Source organism: Camellia sinensis, chromosome 13, assembly GCF_055761805.1.
Source record: "Camellia sinensis isolate YWXY chromosome 13, ASM5576180v1, whole genome shotgun sequence".
NCBI lineage: Eukaryota > Viridiplantae > Streptophyta > Magnoliopsida > Ericales > Theaceae > Camellia > Camellia sinensis.
The window spans coordinates 121,872,425-121,887,915 of NC_138973.1; the positions used below are offsets into that span (position 1 = coordinate 121,872,425).

The following is a 15,491-nucleotide window of genomic DNA, read 5'->3' on the forward strand; positions in this document are numbered from 1 at the left end:
ATATGTTGTAAGTAACTCAAATGGTAAGACCATTATTTATCAAATTGTGGTATAGAGTTCAAGTCACACCCTCTTCTCTATTTATTTTATTTTATTTTATTTTTAAATAATAAATATTGTCTCTAAATTAAAGACTTTCACCATAAATTTATTTTAGATTTTAAAATTAATTAAAAAATCCTCCATTAATATTTAGTTTGCACTTAAAGATTCACAAGCAAGATATTTGAGATTGTAAAATAATTATTACTTAATTATTTATTTGATTTGTATATTCGGGTTCTCACAAACTCTACTTTTTCCTTCATTGTTTTTGTTGTCAAGCTCTTTGTCTCCACAAGAAGGAAATTAGATACTTTTCAATAAATAATTTTGGTAATTCTAAATTGAACAGGTACTCTTGCTTGGCGTAATGGCGATAGAGATCAAAAGAAATGCCCTTTATGCTCATAACGTATGTGAAATTATGAAAGCTCACATAGTTGTCATGATTCCAATCAAAACACAAAACGTGCCATAGCTACTTTAATCATTTTACTAATTGAAAAGCTTCATTTCCTTGAATTTGATGGCCATCTTTCTGTTACTTTAAATGGGAAACTGCTACTCATCTTGTGTTTCTCGCTTTTTGCTTCTTGACAAACATCATTGTCATGGCCATGTTTCTTCTTGGTGGCTCTGCTATAATAAATGCACTCACTGGAGTGAACATCTGCGCTGCAGGTTTTTTAATCCCACTTGGCGTAATTGTCTACACACTTGTAGGGGGCTAAAAGCCACCTTCTTGGCAAGCTACATACATTCAGTAATAGATATTTTCGCTCTTTATATTATAATCTTGTTTTCCAATTACATTTGGTGCTTATATGAGCTCTATTATTTTTGTCTTTGGTTTCAGTGCACGTTGTTTTAGTTGCATTTGTGTACTTAGTTTACGTATCAAGCAGTAAGCTTGGTAGCCCAAGCATTGTATATCATCGTCTGCTTGAGGTTCCAAGCAAATCGAGACTCTGCCAAGAGCCACTCACCCACAATGGGCAGTCTTGTGGGCCAGTGAGCGGAAATTACAAGGGCTCTTACCTTATGATGTTGAGTTCTTGAGGGCTCGTCTTTGGGATAATTAACATTGTTGGCAACTTTGTACCATGTTTGTTGACAATGTAAGTGAGCAATGGCCCTATATCTACCTTACAATGGTTAAGTAACAAAGAATTAATTTGGATGTGTAAGGATATTGGGTTAGTGTTGTTGCTGCAAGGCCTTCATCGACTCAAGGGAAATTTGTTAGACGGGTTGGTCTGGTTTGCTGTACTGTTCTCTCTAGCCACATCACTTGGACTAGGAGCACTAGCCCTTGGTCTACTTATAACGGCAAGTGAGGCCAGTCATGGACTTGTTCCTCCTGAGACAGCTATTGTTTTGATAGAAAAATGATGATTTATTCTTCTACTTACTATGCTTTTTATGTAAGTTCCAAGCAATGCTAGATAACAATTTCAAATCTATAGATGACATGAATTGAGCATTATATAGATCACAATCTTGCTAATATCAGTATAGTAAGACTACATTTTTAGTTGAAAAAGTACATCAATACTCTTATGAAGCATGTTGGAACAATCTTCTGTGTACAATAAACGTACCAAATTTATTTTATTGAACTGAGTAAATATTTAAAAGATCAAGTCGAGTGTGTGACACTCTGTCCTTACGACAGATTCGCCCCGCTTTGGTGTTTATGGACAAATGGCATCTGTCTCCCAGAATACAATGATCTTCACAAATTGTGGTAGCACTCCAAACAATTTGTTCGGCAAACAAAAACCTGTGTCCTTACTCTCTAATTTTTTTCTAAATTAATATGAAGATTATATATGCAAAAGAACAAAATCTGGACAGAAAAATGAAAATTTCAGATTGTTTTTGGATGCAAAAAACTGCTGGAACAACCTTCTTTTTATAGGCAAAACCAAACAGATCCGAACCGATACAAATGAAGTCAACAGGTGCAAAATTCAAAGGAACAGATCTGCTGGCAGTTTTATTATCTGTTGGCAGTTTTAAAACTGTTTAAAACTGCTGGGTAGTTTTTAACACTATTAGAAAACAGTTTGAACCTTTTGAACTTTGCTGAAAAATAAACTGAAAACCGGGTAACATATGGACAGAAAATTAATTTAATTTTTGGCACAAAATTTGAATTTGATTTCATTAAAAAATTCAAATAAATTTTGTCCACAAAATTAATATTATAACCGATCCACACCCGCCCAGACGGACGGACAGCGGCCCCCGTGTTGGTTTGGGCTAAGGTTTACTTTGTCCATAACTCCTCTCTTCTACAAACTTGGGGTGCCCCTTGGGGCCCAACCAAAGTGTTGTCACCTAGAACTTATATACACACATAAGTTCTCTTCAAGTTTCAATGTGGGACAAGCCTTAGAAGGAAACCCACATTTTAATTCTTTAAATGTCCATTCCATGAATCCGAAAACGACGTCAAGTTCTCATTCACTCATAAATGGTTTTGACGAACTGTTTTCACCGTATGACTTGCCATGCGGCAAGGGACACGTCACTTTTTCGGACCCACCCCAAAAGACGTTTAGGGCCCACTCAATTTTGAGCTCAAAGTTAGCCCAAAATAAGCCTTATAAAACCAAATTTTCCAACAATCCCCCACATGAATGGAATTTGACGGAGAGAAAATGCAACAACATGATCTAATTACAGAGAGTACAAAAATTGGAAATATTCTGCAAAGGATAGGTAGCTTTTGGCTTTGAACCTTCTTTTGTGAGAACTATCGAATTTACTGGCTAACCAGTGAACATGATGTCTTGAACCGTTCAGCTGTTTGTGTAAACCAAGACAATAGAACTCACACAGTATATCTCCAGACATAGTTTAGTTCTCACTATTGTGTTCATTTTGGCCCTAAACAACCTGGTCTTTCATGAGTGCTCTAAAGAATTGTAGCCCTTCACAAATCTCATAGAATCGGCCCAGTTCACACTCATATAGGTGATTCTTATAAAGAGTATCCTGCCATACTCCACTAAGTATACCTAGATATAAGAATCATTAAAAGTATTACTTAACCTAAAACGCTGCAGACATCACTATTTTATCATAGAAATGGGTAGGAGTTTAACTCCCCAGTGATCCTTCTGAGTCATATACAACTCGATTATCCCTTTGAACCTAGATCTTGGGATCTCCAGTCAACTAGGTTGGGTTGCTGTTCTTATTTAATAGGCTTAAGTCCCATTCCCCTCGATGAATTCTCAACTAACTCTCTTGCTAACCTTTTGGTTAGTAGATCCGCTATGTTGTCTTTAGACTTCACATATTCAATAGAAATAATTCCATTAGAGAGTAGTTGTCTTACGGTGTTATATCGACAACGAATGTGTTGTGACTTACCGTTATATATATGACTTTGTGCTCTACCAATTGCTGATTGACTATCACAATGTATGCATATAGCAGGCACCGGTTTTGACCACATTGGAATATCTTCAAAGAAGTGGCGAAGCCATTCTGCTTCTTCCCTAGCTTTATCTAAAGCTATGAATTCTGATTCCATAGTAGACCTAGCAATGCAAGTCTGTTTGGAAGATTTTCATGATACAGCCGCACCACCAAGAGTAAAGACATACCCACTGGTGGACTTTGAGTCTCTAGTATCCGATATCCAATTTGCATCACAATATCCTTCAAGTACTGCTGGATATCTAGTATAATTAAGCCCAATGTTACGCGTATATCGGAGATATCTAAGAAACCTTATAATAGCTATCCGGTGTTCTACTCCTGGATTACTCGTATATCTACTTAATTTAGTTACTGCATAAGCTATATCTGGGCGAGTACAGTTCATTAAGTACATTAAGCTTCTAATAATTTGGGCATATCTAATTGAGAAATATTTTCCTATACATTCTTAGAAAGAAACAAATTAACGTCTACAGGTGTTCTAGCAAGTTGATCATCATATTTGCTAAATTTGTCAAGTATTTTCTCAATGTAATGAGATTGTGACAAAGCATAACCTTCTAATGTCTTGATAATTTTCATACCAAGAATTACATCAGCAATACCCATGTCCTTCATGTCAAAATATTTATTCAATATTTTCTTAGTAGTTTTAATCATGTCGTTATTATTACCTATGATGAGCATATCATCCACATAAAGACATACAATGACATAACCTTTGTCTGTGTTTTTAATATAAACACATTTGTCACACTCATTAATTTTAAATTCATTTGACATCATTGCCTTGTCAAATTTTTCATGTCATTGCTTTGGCGCTTGTTTTAAACCATATAATGATTTAACTAATTTACACACTTTTTTTTTCTTTTCTTGGAACAGAAAATCCTTTAGGTTGTTCCATGTAAATTTCTTCATCTAACTCACCATTTAAGAAAGCGGTTTTCACATCCATTTGATGAATTTCTAGATTGTACAACGATGCAATAGCAATTAGCATTCTAATGGATGTTATTTTAGTAACCGGTGAATATGTGTCAAAGTAATCTAGACCTTCTTTTTGTCTATACCCTTTGACCACAAGTCTTGCCTTGTATTTGTCAATTGATCCATCAGCTTTCATTTTCCTTTTGAAAATCCGCTTATATCCAAGAGATTTATAACCTGGTGGTTAATCCACCAATTCCCAAATGTGATTTTGCAAGATGGATTCAACTTCACTATTGACAGCTTCTTTCCATAAAGGAGCTTCAGGACTGGACATAGCCTCTTTAAAAGTTAAAGGCTCATTTTCTAACAAAAAAGTTAGAAAATTTGGACCAAAAGATTTTGAGGTTCTAGCACGTTTACTACGCCTAGGTTCCTCTTCCTCATCTTGATCTATCTCTTGCTCTTGTTCTTGATCATGTTCTTGATCCTGACTAGTAATAGCATCATGAGATCTTTTGTTAGTTCTAGTCTCTTGTCCAGTTTTATTTGGAAACACATGTTCAAAGAAAGATGCATTCCGAGATTCAATAATAGTATTTAATGCATTCTGGAATGTTTTGAGTTATGAATCAAAAACCGATATGCACTACTATTCTTGGCATAACCAATGAAAATGCAATCAATGGTTTTAGGACCTATTTTAGTCTTTTTAAGACTAGGAATAGCCACTTTAGCCAAACACCCCCACACTTTTAAGTATTTGTAGGATGGTACTCTTCCATGCCACATTTCATAAGGTGTTTGATTCATTTTCTTTCGGGGTACTTTATTTAAAATATAATTAGCAGAAAGTATTGCTTCCTCCCACAAGTTTTGAGGTAATCCAGAACTTATTAACATGGCATTCATCATTTCTTTTAAAGTCTTATTTTTCCTTTCAGCAATTCCATTTTGCTGAGGTGAGTAAGGAGCGGTGGTTTGATAAATTATTCCATGTTCTTTACAAAATTCACCAAAAGGTGATTCATATTCACCACCTCTATCACTTTTAAGTTTCTTAATTTTCTTACTAAGTTGATTTTCAACTTCATTTTTATATTGAATGAAAGTTTCCCAAGCTTTATCCTTGGTTCAAATTAAATAAACATAACTATATCTAGTATAATCATCTATGAAAGTGATAAAATATTTTTTCCCACCTCTGGTTTGAATTGATTTAAATCACATATATCACTATGAATTAATTCAAGAGGTTCCGTACTTCTTTTAATTGAATGAAAAGGAGTTTTGGATAATTTTGCCCCAACGCAAATTTCACATTTATGATTTGAATCAATGTCAAATTTAGGTAAACATTCCATATTAATTAATCTATGCAAAGATCCATAATTAACATGTCCAAGTCTACCATGCCATAAATTTGAAGACTCACGCAAGTAAGAAGAAGATGTATTTTTATTAATAATAGAGTGTACAACAGTCATTACATTAATTTTGAAAAGGCCATCAGACATGTAACATTTTCCTACATACATCACATTCTTTGTAAGTACAAATTTATCACTTTCAAACACTAGCCTAAACCCATTCTTACTCAACAAAGTTCCTGAAACAAGATTCTTGTGAATGTTCGGTACATGCAACACATTGTTGAGAGTGAGTTCCTTTCCTGATGTTATCTTCAGAATAATCTTTCCTTGTCTTTCAACTTTAGAAGTCAAAGAGTTGCTCATAAAAAGTTGTTCACCGTTGTCCACTATAGAATAAGATGTGAACATCTTTTTGTCGGCACAGATGTGGCGAGTAGCACCAGTGCCCATCCACCATCCTTTAGGATTTCCGACAAGGTTTGCCTCGGAAACAACTATAGAAAGATTTATGTCATTAACACGATTGGAAATTTTGTCTACTTCGGTCATATGGGCTTGAGCAGGCTTCTTGCTTGTTCTTCTTTTGTTTTTGCCTTTGCTACAACAATCTTTGGCCCGATGTCCCTCTTTGTCACAGATGTAACATTTGCCATTAAACTTGTACTTTTTATTTTCCCTCCCTTTAGAGCCTTGTGAGGAACTTTCTCCTAAAAACTTTCGTTTCTTTGCTTTTGGAGCATGTTCCACTACATTTGCCTTAGACTCCATTGGATGCTTACCAGCCCGCTTCTCTGAATTGCGGTTGTCCTCCTCAATCTTCAAACGCACAATCCATTCTTCCAAAGACATTTCTTTATGCTTGTGTTTGAGATAGCTCTTGAATTCCTTCCAGCCTTGTGGTAATTTCTCAATTAAGGCTACAACTTGGAAGGATTCACTGAGAGACATGCCTTCTGCGTGAATGTTATGCATAATGAGCTGGAGATCTTGAACTTGGCTGATTACAGTCTTAGAATCAACCATCAAAAGTCCAAGAATTTGCCAACCACAAATTTCTTTGAGCCGGCATCTTCCGTTTTGAACTTTTTCCCCAAAGACTTCTAAAGTTCTTTTGCGGTTTTGATAGGACTGTAGATGTTGTATAATGTGTTGTCAAGTCCGTTCAAGATGTAGTTCTGGCAAAGGAAATCAACATGTTTCCATCCATCGACCGCAGCAACCACTTGCCGGTCAGTTTCATCCTCGTTCAGAGTGAGAGCATTCTCACGGAGAAAACGAGCCAAGTTCAGAGTTATAAGATAGAATAGCATTTTCTGCTGCCATCTTTTAAAATCAGTTCCAGAGAACTTCTCTGGCTTCTCACCGTGATTTATCGGTACTGTCACAATAGGAGATGGGGTTGGCGCAATTACAGCCACCATACCAGTACTCGTTTGAGCATTTGTTTCAGTAGTCATGAATTCTAAATTATAAAACCAAATTATAATTAGAATTTTATACTACACAGAAAATTAATCCAAATTCACATAATTAAATTCTGTAAAAATAAAAGAAACAAGATTGTAACTTTTATTTCCAATTAATTTGAAAATAAAATAAAATTTATTTATCCAAATTAATTCCACACAGAAAATTAAATTTCTGTAGCACTTCAATAATTAAAATACTGAAATAGAATTTTAATTAAATGAACACTCATAAATTATTTATGAAAACCAAAATTAATTTCTGACAAAATTCCACAAATAAATATTCTGAATTGTTAATGATACCAGTATATTACTACTAGTTGTCAAAGAAAATAGACAGTATATTACTACTATCCGCCAAACAGTATATTACTACTATTTGTTTTCCAACCAGAATATTATTTTATAAAATCACAGAAAATAATTTATGTAAGAAGAAGAAAGAAGAAAAGAAATAAACGAAAAATTCTGTAAACGGAATAATTTGAATCTATCTTAAGATTGTTGGAACAATCTTCTGTGTACAATAAATAAATTGAAACAAAATCAAACAAATAAAATAAATAATGTACCGAATTTATTTTATTGAACCAAATGAATATTTAAAAGATCAAGTTGAGTGTGTAACACTCTGTCCTTAAGACAGATTCGCCCCTGCTTCGGTGCTTACGGACAAATGGCGTCTATCTCCCAGAATACAATGATCTTCACAAATTGTGGTAGCACTCCAAACAATTTGTTCGGCGAACAAAAACCTGTGTTCTTACTCTCTGATTTTTTTCTAAATTAATATGAAGATTATATATGCAAAAGAACAAAATCTGGACAGAAAAATGAAAATTTCAGATTGTTTTTGGATGCAAAAAACTGCTGGAATAGCCTTCTTTTATAGGCAAAACCAAACAGATCTGAATAGGTACAAATGAAGTCAACAGGTGCAAAATTCAAAGGAACAGATCTGCTAGCAGTTTTATTATCTGTTGGCAGTTTTAAAACTGTTTAAAACTGCTAGGTAGTTTTTAACACTGTTAAAAAATAGTTTGAACCTTTTGAACTTTGCTGAAAAATAGACTGGAAACCGGGTAACATATGGACATAAAATTAATTCAATTTCTGGCACAAAATTTGAATTTGATTTCATTAAAAAATTCAAATAAATTTTGTCCAAAAAATTAATATTAGAATCGATCTACACCCGTCCAGACGGCGGCGTGTGGTGGTTTAGGTTAAGGTTCACTTTGTCCATAACTCCTCATTTCTACAAACTTGGGGTGCCCCTTGGGACCCAACCAAAGTGTTGTCACCTAGAACTTATATACACACATAAGTTCTCTTCAAGTTTCAATGTGGGATAAGACTTAGAAGGAAACCCACATTTTAATTCTTTAAATGTCAATTCCGTGAACCCAAAAATGACGTTAAGTTCCCATTCACTCATAAATGGTTTTGACGAACCGTCTTCACCATGTGACTTGCCGCGCGGCAAGAACACGTCACCTTTTGGGACCCACCTCAAAAAACGTTTGGGGTCCACTCAATTTTGGGCTCAAAATTAGTCCAAAAAAAGCCTTATAAAACCAAATTTTCCAACAAAGCTTGGTAGAGCTTTTGTAAGTTTCAAAACTTTGTGGGTCATAGGTCGAAGTGTCATCTCCAATAGCAGTTGAAAGCCCTCAAAATTAAATGAGCTAAGCCAATTGGTGATCTTATTACAATCACCATTTGAGTTCCAGCATTCCATTTTTTTTTTTTTTTTTCTTTTTTCATTCTCAGCTGTTTCAGAATTTTGGACATTTACATTTACTACTTCGGACAATTTCACTCCTCAAATTTAATAGTCCCATAATTTCAAATTTTCACACTTTTGGGGCTTCTAAAATGTGCAATACTAAACTTTTACCTTATTCAAATATCATTTGAAGTTTTGTTTAGTGAAGTTTCAACTGTTTAATTTTTAGGACCCCACATTTCTGGCCAATTCACTCTTTCTTTGTTCAAGTATGTACTAAATCTGTAAACTTCAATATTTCAGTATTCTGTTATGAACTCTGAATTTTATGGCACATGAAAAATATTGCTGTGACATCTGCCAGTTCATCAGAACTAATAGCAGTCTCCTCCTTATGCACTTATGACATCCACTGCACTTACATAAACCCGGATGCAACTGGAAAGCAAATCTTCAGAGTGTCAAGGGGAGTCGTCCTAGGCTTTGGATGTTTCATGGGACTTTTAGCAGTAATACTAAACAAGGCCGGAGTTTCATTAGGATGGATGTACCTCTCCATGGGAGTCTTCGTTGGCTCAGCCGTTCTTCCCATAGCTTTCATGCTTCTATGCGAAAAGCAAATGCAATTGGTGCCATCCTTGGGATGACTATTGGTTACATTCTTGGGATTATCATTTGGTTATCAGTTGCGAGCGTTGAGTATGGTAGAGTCAATCTTGACAAAACTGGAAGGAATGCACCGATGCTTGCTGGAAACATTGTATCTATTCTTACTTGTGGAGCGATTCATGCTGTGTGCAGTTTTTTGTGGCCTCAAAACTATGATTGGGATACTACTAAGTATATAACTATGGTTGAGAAGGAAAAGAGTGAATTGCCAGCTGAGGAGTTCAAGGAGGAAAAGCTGATAAGAGCGAAAGTGTGGATTGTGAAATGGGGTGTTGGTTTCGCTGTTATGATTGTTTTGTTGTGGCCTCTACTCTCTCTTCCTGCTGGTAAATTCTATAACCAGTGTTTTGACACTATATTCACATTTTTGCTTTGATTTCCATAGCACATGAATGCTTATCCCATCTATTTTGTAGCCATTACCCAAAATTAAAATGAAAAATCCATCATGAAGAAAAAAACTCAATTCCCATAAATTAGAAGGCCAAATTTATTTTACAGATAAACTTGTTGAAATTGTATCAATTGCACAAGCAGTCAATTTGTTTCAATAATAAGTTACACCAGTTTAATATTGGCTTTTCATTTGAGCATCTTTAAAGCTGGAGAATTGCATGATTTGCCTCATTGAAATGTTTACATTTTCAATAAAAATTTCTGTTTGCTAGGAAGCTTCAATCTGGCATGATTGAATATATGCCACATGCCCCCCCTCACGCCCTCCCTCTCTTTCTTTTCTTTTCTTTTTTTTTTCCTGCTGAACAAGTAAAAAATCCTTCAATTTTTCAGCTTAAATAACTGGTATTGTTCCTTCATTTGGTTTCTTCTTATTTTTTAAACCATGGAAACTAAATCACATTAAGATTAGTCCATTTTCTTTGGTAGCACAAGGCAATTATTCAGAATTTGATTCAATGAAAAAAGGAAAAGGAAAGATGTGAACTGGTTGCTGAAATATTCACTTTGCAAGCATTTTTTTTTAATTGTATATATGTTAGAAAATTGGTTTTGTACATGGTTTTTGGTCATCTTTGAGCCAAAATAAAAGTGTGACAGACAAATTCTGTTTTGAGAACATAATGTTAAACACTAACCTTGATCGTTTATGTTTTTGTTCATAACAGTCTGTGGGTTCTTTCTGTTCTCTGTTTAATACATACGGTTACTCTTTCAATGTTGTATTTTTATTATTCACAGAATCACAAAATTGTTTCTGTTTTCCTGTTTGATAACAGTTCGTGTTATACTTCAATTGTTTCAATTCTGTTACTGTTTGACATTTATAGTATCACACAAAATACTGTTTTTCTAACATATACTCGTTCTTTTGTTTTTTGGGGGGTTAATGCAGAGCAATTCAGCGAAGGGTACTTCACATTCTGGGCAATCATAGCAATGGCATGGGGTACAATTGGATCAGTTGCAATTATAGTTTTGTCATTGACAGAAAGTTAGCAAACTATCCAAAGCGTCATTCTTGGCATGTTTACAAATGATAGGTTTATGGAAAAGCTTGAAGAATCGAATTTGAAGCTGCATACGATCATGTTGGCAATACTTGAAGCAGAAAAAATTTACTTGCTTGAGAAAGGGAAGGCCAAGAAAAATGAAGCATCAGAGCCAGATGCACACATTGTCCCTCCCTACATTTCTCACCCAGTTCAGCATTAATGAGTGGCACAAAATTCTGCTTGGATTTTGAATTGATGAGGTCAAAAAGGGATAAAATTTGGTCTTGTAAATGAAAAGTGTAACAACAATTGGTTTCCACCTTAGGATTGGTAGCAGGGTGTTTTTTCCACTTTGGTTTTCAGTTTAAAAAAAAATAAAAATTGATTTGTTCTTGAGCCTTGCTCATTTTTGAAATTCATGTTTGCGTTCTTGGTGAGAATTTTGACTCTGATACAGCTACCCTCCCTTTTTGAGGTACTATAAGTGATGTTTATACATATACTGAAAAATAAAAATGTTATGATATTATTATCGAGAAAAAAAATAGTGATTAATGAACATAATTAAGAAGTAAATCATTTTACTATTCAAAAAGCAAAACATTAAATAAATAAATAAATAAAAAGAAAAAAATAAAAAGTTGCATATGAGAAGAAGGTGAGTGTGAAAAGAATTATTATTGGTTAGGAAAAGGGAAACAAATAGGAAAAGAGATTTCAAAACTCGAATCAATGACTTGACTGTTAAGAGTTTATGTTCATTGAAGCACAGTCCCTCAACTAGTCAGTGATTGTTTTTCCACATTGAAAAAGTATATACACATGCCAAATAGACAATTCATTTAGGAAACTACTAGACATTTAATAAATTTTGCATTCTATTCTATTTTATTTTCTTTTTGTACTAATTGATGTATCATGACATAAAAAAAATTACATTGTGAAGCAAGATTCACTTTCATAAATGTGATAGGCCTAAGTTTCCGATATACCAAAAAAAATAAATGTGATAGGCTTAACTGATATATTATATAATAAAGAAACTTTATAATTTAAAACATAATTCACTTTAATAATGTGATAAATGTCAGTAGATAAAAATTCTATGATTTGTTGGGGAATTATATTTTTAGTGACTTTTTTGCTAAAATATGACTTGAAAAAGAATTGAAGCGTTTCGAAATAATTTTTTAATTTTTCTCGAAAAACATTAAAAAATATAGAGAATGGAAATGAATTTTTAACTTTTTTATATACTTTTTTTTTTTTGGGGGGGGGGGGGTCTTTTTCAATACCAAAATTGACTCTTAATAGTTTGTGTAATATTACTCTATTTAGTTTGTGTAATATAGAAAAGAATATGTCCAATTTGGAAAAGGTTGTGATATACACCTCTAAGGCAGCTCCCTTTTGATCCAAAATCTAGATTGGAAGGTGCTATTTGTTCTCGTGAGACTTATTACGGGTCTTGTTTTGATAATTTGAATTATTCATTTTGTCGGACACTTCGTGTATTTCATTCACAAAAAATTAAATTGATTCAATAACTGTAACTTGTTCAATTTATGCGCTTTTTACCCAAAAAAGAGAGTTGACAATTGTGTTTTTAAAAATAAATAATATATTTTGTTTATAACAATTTTTTAAAAATAAAATACACAAAGTGCTTGATAAAATGACGATTTCGATCATTGAAACAGGACCCGTGGTGGGGCCCATGGGCCCAAACAACACTCTCCAGTCTAGATTTTGAATTAGAGGGGATCCGCCTCCTTATAAAAAATAGGTAATACTATGGCACAATAAGCAAGTTATGTCATTTGTAAGTTTAATTATTACAAATAGCATAACTCAATACTATAGGAGGTCATAATTAAAAAAAAAAAAAAATTGAGTTATAAACAAATATCGCATTAAGTATAACTAAATAACTCTGTACTCATAATTAAAATAATATTATAAATAAAATCATAATATATCATAACTAATAATTAAAAATATAATAAGTCTTAAAATAATGTTATAAATAAGGGTAAATTACATTAACACCCCTTGAGGTTTGGTCCAATTACTATCCACTCCCTGACGTTTTGAAAATTACATTCACACCCCTGTGGTTAATAGTTTCATTTCACAAACCCCCTGCTTATATAAAAGTTAACAACTCCTAATAGAAAAATATAAGAAATTACATTAAAAAAAAAAAGTAAAGGAAAGGGAAAAAAAAGAGAAAGTAAAGCAAAGCAAAAAAAGAGAGAGTGCATGAGTTCAATATCTTCATTCCGTCTAAATAATTATAATGATAGGGGGGTTAGTGTAATTTCCTAAACGTCAGGGAGTGATATGCATTAAACATAAACCTCAGGGGTTGTCAGTGTAATTTACCCTATAAATAATATATCATAACTAATAATTAATAGGGTAAATTACACTGACACCCCATGAGGTTTATGTTTATTACAGTTCCCCCTCATCTTTTGGAAATTACATCTCTCCCTGAGGTTTAAAGTTTCATTACAGATTCCCCCTTTAGTAATTTAATTTTTTTAAATACCAATTTTGCACGAGTAAATTACATTGACACCCCTCACATTATAGAAATTACAATCCCCTCCCTAAGGTTTAAAATAACATTACCAATTGCCTCTTCAGTTAGTATTAGTTGGAAAAAAAATTCATTGAAAAAAAAATTAATTGGAAAAAAAATTATTTGAAAAAAAAATTAATTGAAAATTTTTTTTCTTAGTAAAATTTTAAAATTTCTGTTTAAAAACCAACGTAAGCTTATTTTTTGAATTTACGTTTTTCTCTCAAATTTATAAACTGAGACAACCATTTATAAACCAAAAAAATTATCAAACAACTTTTTATGACAATTTTTAAAATTTTTGAAAATATAAACTGAAAACTGAAAACGAAATGGTTACCAAATAAACTTGATGGTAAAAATGTTGTAAAATTAACAAATAATTAAATAAGTTATCAACGTAAGAAATGACTTATCAAAAGATTCTTAGGCTATGTATGGTTTGATTTTCAGAATTTTTTTAAAAAAAATTAAAAATTAATTTGGTTAAGAAATAAAAAATAAAAAAGTAAAAAATATTATGTGTTTGGTGGTACATAGCTTAAGAATTTGTTATTCTCAGGCTATGTATAGTTTGATAATTATTTTTTATTTCTTAACCAAATTAATTTTTAATTTTTAAAAAAATTTCTAAAAATCAAATTATACATAGTCTAAAAATCTTTTGATAAGTCATTTATTACATTGGTAACTTATTTAATTATTTGTTAATTTTACGACATTTTTACCATCAAGCCTGTTTGGTAACTATTTCGTTTTCAGTTTTCAATTTATACTTACAAAAATTTAAAAAACTATCATAAAAACTTGTTTGATAATTTTTTTTGTTTATAAAAGGTTGTCTCAGTTTGTAAATTTGAAGAAAAAACGTAAATTCAAAAAATGAGCTTACGTTAGTTTTTAAACAGAAATTTAAAAACTTTACTAACAATTTTTTTTTCAAATAATTTTTTTTTTCAAATATATTTTTTTCAATTAATTTTTTTTTCCAACTAATACTAACGGAGGGGACAATTGGTAATGCTACTTTAAACCTTAGGGAGAAGATTGTAATTTCTAAAATGTGAGGGGTGTCAATATAATTTATCTAATGAAGACAAAATTAGTATTTAAAAAAATTAAATTGCTAAAGAGAAAATTTCTAATAAAACTTTAAACCCCAGACAGATATGTAATTTTCAAAAAGTGAGAAAGAAACTTCAGAGATGTTAGGGCCGTCAGTGTAATTTACCCTAATTAATAATATAGTAGGTCACAACCAAAAGTGTATATTTACATACCCGGAATAGAATTTCCCTTTAATATAGTAGGTCACAACCAAGCATATAGAGTAACACTTTGGCCGCTGGTGTTGGGAAGTACACACAGAGATCGAGAGAGAGAGAGAGAGGGGCGATGGCCGAGATTGATAATATGATCAGTGACTTTCCTCACGATTTCAAATCGTATGTGAAGAACCACCAATTGCTCTGCCAGCGCGGAAAGAGCAAGTATGGCTGGGTTTTTTGGAGTGGAGAAGACGACCCTCGCGAACTTCCTCCTCTTCCGCTTCGCTTGTCCGGTCAGTTTCTCTCTCATATCATATCATATGATCCTATTATTTACTGGTTGACTTTCACTCCAATTATTCTCTATTTATCCAGTGTCTTATTAACACACTCACTATTAATTTTCTTTTTCTTTTTCTTTTTTTATTAAAAAATTTAATTCTATTTTCGTCAGTTTTATCTCTGAGAAAATCGCAACTCCTGTTGTCAGTGTTAAAATATAGGGAAAATATCAAAT

The 15,491-nt window shown here is 32.8% G+C and overlaps 1 protein-coding gene and 1 pseudogene across 1 annotated transcript in view; both read left to right on the forward strand.

The window, feature by feature from the left end:
- LOC114267618 (urea-proton symporter DUR3-like) overlaps positions 1 to 11,339 on the forward strand; it is a 28,326-nt pseudogene extending 16,987 nt beyond the window's left edge.
- A 3,654-nt stretch (positions 11,340 to 14,993) lies between these two features.
- The window catches only part of LOC114267602 (protein NLP6), a 48,738-nt gene continuing 48,240 nt past the window's right edge, over positions 14,994 to 15,491 (forward strand). The window contains exon 1 of the mRNA XM_028208659.2: positions 14,994 to 15,267. Within this exon, the coding sequence (XP_028064460.2) occupies positions 15,102 to 15,267 (166 nt within the window). The 5' untranslated portion in view covers positions 14,994 to 15,101. The remainder of the gene's footprint in view (positions 15,268 to 15,491) is intronic.